Source organism: Octodon degus, unplaced genomic scaffold, assembly GCF_000260255.1.
Source record: "Octodon degus isolate 3935 unplaced genomic scaffold, OctDeg1.0 scaffold00008, whole genome shotgun sequence".
NCBI lineage: Eukaryota > Metazoa > Chordata > Mammalia > Rodentia > Octodontidae > Octodon > Octodon degus.
Genome location: NW_004524584.1, coordinates 27894812 through 27901873, shown reverse-complemented (window position 1 = coordinate 27901873; position 7062 = coordinate 27894812). Strand labels below are relative to the sequence as shown.

Genomic DNA, 7062 nt, shown 5'->3' with positions numbered 1-7062 from the left:
TTTTTTTTTTTTTTTAATTTGGTACAGGGTCTCACTAAGCAGCTCGGACTTGTAATGAGCCTCCTGTCTCAGCCTCCCCAGCATAGGGATTGCAGGTGTGCACCACCACGCCCAGTTCTGGTGCCTGGCCCAGTGTGCCTGCGGGTCCAAGGCCGGCATAGCACGTGGTACTGGGGCTCAAACCCAGGTCCTGGTGCTCACCACACAGGCATGGCTTAGACGGCCGAGCTACCTCCCCAGCCCTACAATTCAGTAGCTTTGAGTATATTTATAGTTGTAAGCCGATCACCAATTATCAACTTTTAAAATGTCCCTGCTCCCAAAGGAAAGTGCTTAACTCCCAGCAACCACGTCCATCTTCCCCAGCTCCAGCTCATCACTACAGTACTGAGCTCTATGCAGAGCTACTTATTTCAAACATCTCAGACCAATTCAATCACATAAAATGTAGGTTTTGTAACTGGTTTCTTTCACTCAACATTGAGGAAGTCCAAGTTGCAGCACCTATAATGCTTAATCTTTTTGTACTGCTCAAAGGGTCTATCCAGACTGGACTCATAGCGATTCTCCTGCTTTCAGCCTCTCAAGCGCTGGGATCGTTCCCATTTTAGATTACACCCATTTTAGAGACAAACCATGTTTATCCATCAGCTAGCAGACACTGAGTTGTTTCTGCTGTTTCGTTATCATGAATGATACCACTATGAACATTCATATATAGGTTTCTGTGCAAACATACATTTTTAACTCTTGGGAATATATTGAGAAATGAACTGATTTTTTTTCCTTTTTTTTTTTGGTGGAACCAGGGATTGAACTAGGCCCTTGCACTTGCCAGGGAAGTGCTTATTCCACTGAGCCATCTCCCCGGCCCCAATAAACTGATTTTGACTCATATGGCTACTCACTTTAACTTTCTGAAGAACACAAAGTCAGCTGCAACATTTTACATTCCTATCAGTGCTAAATGAAGGGTCTAATTTTCTACAATCCTCATCAACAATTATCTGTTCCTTTTAATTATACCCATCCTAGGGTGTAGGAAGTGGTATCTCATTATGGTTGTGATCTACATTTACCTAACAAATGACTAATAATGTAGTATCTTTTCATACGTAAATATTTTTCAGTGAAATATCTTCCCAGATCTTTGAGCCAAATATCTTCCCTCCTCTTTGAGGAGAGGCAGGAAAGTACAAAGGACAGATAATATAATGAAGTTATAAAAACTAAGGAGGGCCAGCAGATAGCTCAGCAGATTAAAGCACCTGCTTACACAGACACAGGGACTAGGTTCGATCCCTGGGCACGCCGTGCCAACCCTGCCCCCAGTGATTGAGAATGATCCCAAGAGCTTGAGAGGCTCAAAGCAGGAGCATCACTATGAGTCCAATCTGTGTAGATCCTGTACTGGATACATTATTTTAAAAAAAGAAAGAAAGAAGAATATAGAAAATGTTTCATTACTTTTCAAGCCTTCCTCCAAAAATCTCTATGATGAAGCCCTAACTTTGAGTACTTCAGAAAGCAACAGTATTTGGAGGTGACTTAATTTAAAATGTGGTTGCTGGTGTTCTTATACGAAAAGACTGAGACGCAGACACACACAGAAGGAAGAACAGGCAAAGATGTAAGTCAACCATCACAAGCTGAGGAGAAAGGTCTCAGAAGAAACCAACCTTGTCAACAGCTTGATCTCAAACTTTTGGCCTCTAGAGCTGTGAAAAAACAAATTTCTTGTGCTTAAGCACCCAATCTATAGCACTTTATTATGCCAGCATTTACAATGTTCAAAACAACTTTTCTTACTTGTGGTTGATGAAACTACTCTAGAAATCAATCATTAAAAACTTCTCTTCCCTACATCAACTACACACACACACACACACACACACATACACACACACACACGCATATATATGTTCTATAATTTATTTTCTTTTTATTTTCTGCAACAAAGTTTCACTATGCAGTTCAGACTGGCCTAGAACTCAGTGTAGCCCAGGCTTGCCTTGAACTCACAATGATCCTCCTACCTCAGCCTCCTGAGTGCTGAGGTTACAGGCATGCACAACCACACCTAACTATATTCTAAGTTCACCCTAATCTCTTTCTTCTTTCACATTCTTTCTATTTCCACTGCCTTAAACCCCCACAATCTCTGCTTAACTCACTACAATAGCAGTCTAAAACACAATCTGATCTGTTTTCCCCTGGTGTCTTACTTCCAGTTCCTGTCCTCTAAGAACTAGCTCCAGTCTCTTACTATTATACTAAAACCAAGTACACTTCAGGTCTTTAAAGGAAAGAAACCTGGTCTGCAAGAAATAGGAACTATATATCTAGATGAGGATATCTAAGCAGCCCCACATTAAGCACTCAGTACTTCAACCTAAATGTACTCTAGAGGTCAATAGTATAGCAGGGATCTTTTGAGATGTCTATCCAGCTCAGGAATGAACACAATTATTATTTTTTACTCTTCTATTACCTTTCCCACTACCACCTGTCTTCTTGGATCAACAGTAGGCACCTCACCCATGATGGGCCCATTAGACTCTTCAGTTCCCAAAAATTTGGATTCAATAGTGATAGCAAGCAGGAGTATGCGTAGACAGTGACAAAGTGGCACAACAAATGATGTCTCACCTCTGCTCAAAACTGTCCCACAGCTCTCTATAGCTCACTAACAGCAAAAGCAATGAAAGCCTTTGCTCACAACTCCTCTAACTCCTCCATGGCCCCAGGATTTCTCCGGTCTTATGCTCCCTCTCCTCCAACTCATTCAATCCATGTGGCTCCAGTGCTGTCCTGGTGGTGTGCTGAACACTCTAGGCATGCGCCAATCCTAAGACCTAACGTTGGCTGTTTCTTCTGCCTAGATTCCTCTATCCAGGATTGCAAGGGTAACTCCTCCTGACCTCACCTCAATGATAACTGCCTTCATAGTCATATTTAAAACTATAATCTTTGGGGGTTAGGGAGATGGCTCAGTAGAATAAGCACTTGCCTGGCAAGCGCCAGGGCCTGAGTTCAATCCCTGGTTCTGGGGAAAAAAAAAAAAGAAAAACAACAACAAAACAACAACACTACAATCTTTGCCCTTGTATTCTAGGGCTCCTTATTACCTTTGAATTTTCTGTGTTCAAAAACATTTGTAACCTAGTTACACCACAGAATTTATCACTTGTGTTTCCCTTTCTCCCCTACCAAGTTAAAAACTACAATGTAAGCACTATGAAAGAATTTTCTCTATTTTGTTCCCTCCCTAGCCCAAATACATACAAAAATGCTTGACTCAGGGCTGGAGAGATGGCTCAGTGGTCTAAAGCACCTACTTGGAACAGGCTCGGCAAAGCACAGGGACCGCGGTTCGATCCTCCAGCACCACATGCCAGCCAGCCGCGCCCCCTGGTGGGCTGAGCTGGCCACACACACACAATAAAATAAATGTTAAAAAAAAAAAAAAAAAATGCTTGACTCAAACAGGTTCTCAATAAACATTTGTCAAACTCAGGTTTGCTTGGCCACAGTATATGCCAAAGCCATGAAAGCTGATCTGCAGTTAAGACTGAAGTACATATGTCTAGAAACAGAGATGAAAGACCATGTGGTTCTAGAAAGAGGATAACCAGCTATCTGAATCTAACATCTGCCCATCCTTTTAACCCATTTCTTCCAAATTTAAACTAAGTTTTAAATTAAGGTTTTACCATAGGAGAAGATGAGCACAGTCAACTGCAATACACTGCAACTTCAACCTTTTAAATAAGTATTTTCCCCAATGCATGAGGCACAATTACTTTAATACCCCATTTAAAAAACAAACAAACAAAAAACCTACTGGCAAGATTTTGTATTATATTCTACTAGTCTAAACAGTAATTTAGAAAAATGAAAGAAACAAAAAGCTCTATCCAACACTGGGGTGAAATGTAAGCACTCTACTGTAGCAAAATATATCAACACTTTCTTGCAAATATATATTCCACCACTGCAGTACTTTTCAAAAAAAAAAAAAAAGAAAGAAAGAAAGCTAGGCATGGTGGCACATGCCTATAATTCCAGCACCCTGGGAGGCTGAGGCAAGACTGCACAAGTGTAAATTGAAGCCACCCTGAGCAACTGAGTCACTGTCTCAAAATGAAATAAAACAAGGGGTGGGGGGAGCTGGGGATGTAATTTAATGTAAAGAAAAGTCCTAGACTCAGTCCCCAGTGCTGAAGGAGGCAAAAAGTATTATCTCTGAGCAAAGGGTAGATTTTTTTTTTTCCCTAAAGGTAAAATATTTGTAATGTACTGCAGGATCAGATACTTATTCCATAAAATAAGGAGGCTGTATTTGTAAGATCTCCTCCAACTCTGATATTTAAAGATTTGATGATAAATAGCAGTACATATAGCACATATAGAAACTATATACAAATGAGTCATTTTCATTAGGTTACAGACTTGATCTTACAAAAATTGATTTTTTTGCGGAACCAGGGATTGAACTCAGGCCCTTGCCAGGGAATAAACTGAATTTTATACACTATGCACTACAGAGATTTTCTAAGAATCTAGCAAACATTTACTACAAAAGCAGAAAAAAAAAAAAATAGAAAATAGTACTGCTTATTATGAATACAAAACATTTGCAGCGCCAGGGAGATGGCTCAGTGGAATAAGTGCTTCCCTGGCAAGCGTAAGGGCCTGAGTTCAATCCTGGGTTCTGGGGAAAAAAAAAACCTTTGCAGCAATATAGTATACACAGTACCATACACAGCAAAAAGCTAATTTTATCAGAGAATTATACTATTTTCATGGTGTATATTTTAGTAACATTCTTAATCTCTTTGCTCCAAATTAGAATATTTTTAAAACAAAAGTCAACTATATTATCTGTTTTTTAAGCACAGGAAATAGCTTTAACAGATTTTTTTAAATTTAATTTTCTTTATATTTAGCCATAGTATTTTCCAGTCCTACAATATATTTTCCCTCATAATCAAATAAAAACTCAAATTGCATTGTTTTAATAAACAATAACTGACAACAAATAGAACAGTTTTGTATAGGTTTCTGTATCTTCAGTTTGCAATTTTTTAATCATGAAATTCTCTGTAACCCTACTTTTGCTACCAGTTTTATCTGAAGTTAAATTTAAATTGTGAAAATTTCAACACTTCCAATTTGCAAATTTGAAATAGGAGGCATGGGAAGTATTAAAATTAACTTTCATTTCACGAGTTTCTTCAAATATAAAATGCGATTTTCCAATTTACATTATTGATTCAACATAAGACAGCTGGTACTCACTTTTCAGTATCTAAGTCCAGAGTTTGGCACACATGCATTTGAATCTTGTCACTGCCATTACTACCTGTGTGACCTTGGGAAATTACTTAATCCTACTAACCTTTAGTTCCCTCACCTGTAAAATGAAGACACTGTCTCCTAAAAAATGCTGGTTGAGTTAAATGAGATGTATAGTGTTCAGTTAATAATATACCACACATTGACTCCTCAGTAAACACTAATTACTATATAAATAGGGACCAGTCTTCAAGTCAATAAGAATATCATTTATACCTTACCCAATTACAATTTTACAAGGAGAAAGATATCTTTGAGCACTAGAACTGTTTCTTTTCTCATAACACATTTCCACTTAGTGATATCATTAAAAGTCAATTCCTGCATAAGCACCTGTATGGCATATGCAAAGTCCTCAGTTCGATCACTGGTACAAAAAAAAAAAAAAAATCAATTCCTGAATTACCAATGTCATAAATACAACATAAGTACTAAGAGCCCAGTCCAAAAGAATGGAGACTGAACATCATATGCCATTACATATCAAGTGATAAATCAATGCATGTATGTCTCACTAGAGTTGGTCATTAGAACTTGAATCCAACCAGGCATGGTGGCACATGCCTGTAAAGGCCACACTCTGGGAACCTGAGGCAAAAGGATCACAACAAGTTCAAGCCCACGAGGTCTAGTTACAAAATAAAAATAAAAAGACTGGGTAGCACAGTATCCAGTCCCTAGTGGTGCAAACCAAACCCCTGAAATCCAAAACAACCTGAAACCTGTGTAGGTGGAAATCTACCTGTCAAGAAGAATGTTATTCCTCATCTCCAGCAGTTTCACTACACTATTTTTTCCAAAGGAGTCTTCAGTGATGACTAGCTTCACTCATGGCATATAATAAACACAACTGTTATTTAATGAAAGGGAAGCACTTTGCAATCCGAACATTGCACACCTGGGTTCAAATGTGTCTCCACTGCCCGTGTGAACCTTGGACATAAAAAACTAAACCTTCATTTCCACATCCATAAAAGAAAATAACACCTACCTACTCCACTGGGCTGTTAGGAAGCCTGCTTCGTAAATTGTAAAATATCGCTTTCTTACACTTAAAATGTGTAGTAAGGAAGGCTTTTTAAACGCTAAATCAACTTCCATCAAGATGTAACATGGATCATAACAAACGTTTTATCACTCGAGTAAACTCAGCGGTGTTCTATGACCCATTTTCACATAAACTAGCGAAAATCTCAACCGTAAGAATTTAAGCTCCACAAAAAACACCTGAAGTGTAAAAAGTGCCCGCGCCGATAACGAAAGAATCGGTATTTCTTCTACAAAACCACCAAGTTATCTTAGTATCTAAAGACACCTGCACCGACGGTGGGAAGGCAAACGCATCACCGCGCCCGGAAGGTGCAGGCGACTTCTCGCGCGCACCGAGCGTCCGGAGGGCAACGAGCACACGCCGAGCGCACGGACTCGCACGGACAACCTGCTCCACGCAGAGACGCTCAGCACCCCAGAACAAAGGCGAGCGGCCAGCCGCGTCCTCCCGGCCTAGGCACCGCTCTCCGCGGCGGCCGACCGGGGCGAGGCTTTCCGCAAGGGTCCGGTCCGTGCACGCGGCCGTCGTCTGCGGGGTCCTTTTCCGCCAAGTTGCAAAGTCAACAAAGAAGTTTCGTCGCGAGGGGTGAGGACAGCCGGGCGCGGGTGACAGGCCCGCAGGGCGACGCGGGGTGGGGGAGGGGCGCGGCGGCC

General features: G+C 40.5%; 1 protein-coding gene across 1 annotated transcript in view; it reads right to left on the bottom strand.

Moving 5' to 3' along the window:
• Positions 1-7062, bottom strand: part of March6 (membrane associated ring-CH-type finger 6) — a 92811-nt gene that overhangs the window by 64534 nt on the left and 21215 nt on the right. The window contains exon 2 of the mRNA XM_023704756.1: positions 6742-6947. Within this exon, the coding sequence (XP_023560524.1) occupies positions 6742-6947 (206 nt within the window). The remainder of the gene's footprint in view (positions 1-6741; positions 6948-7062) is intronic.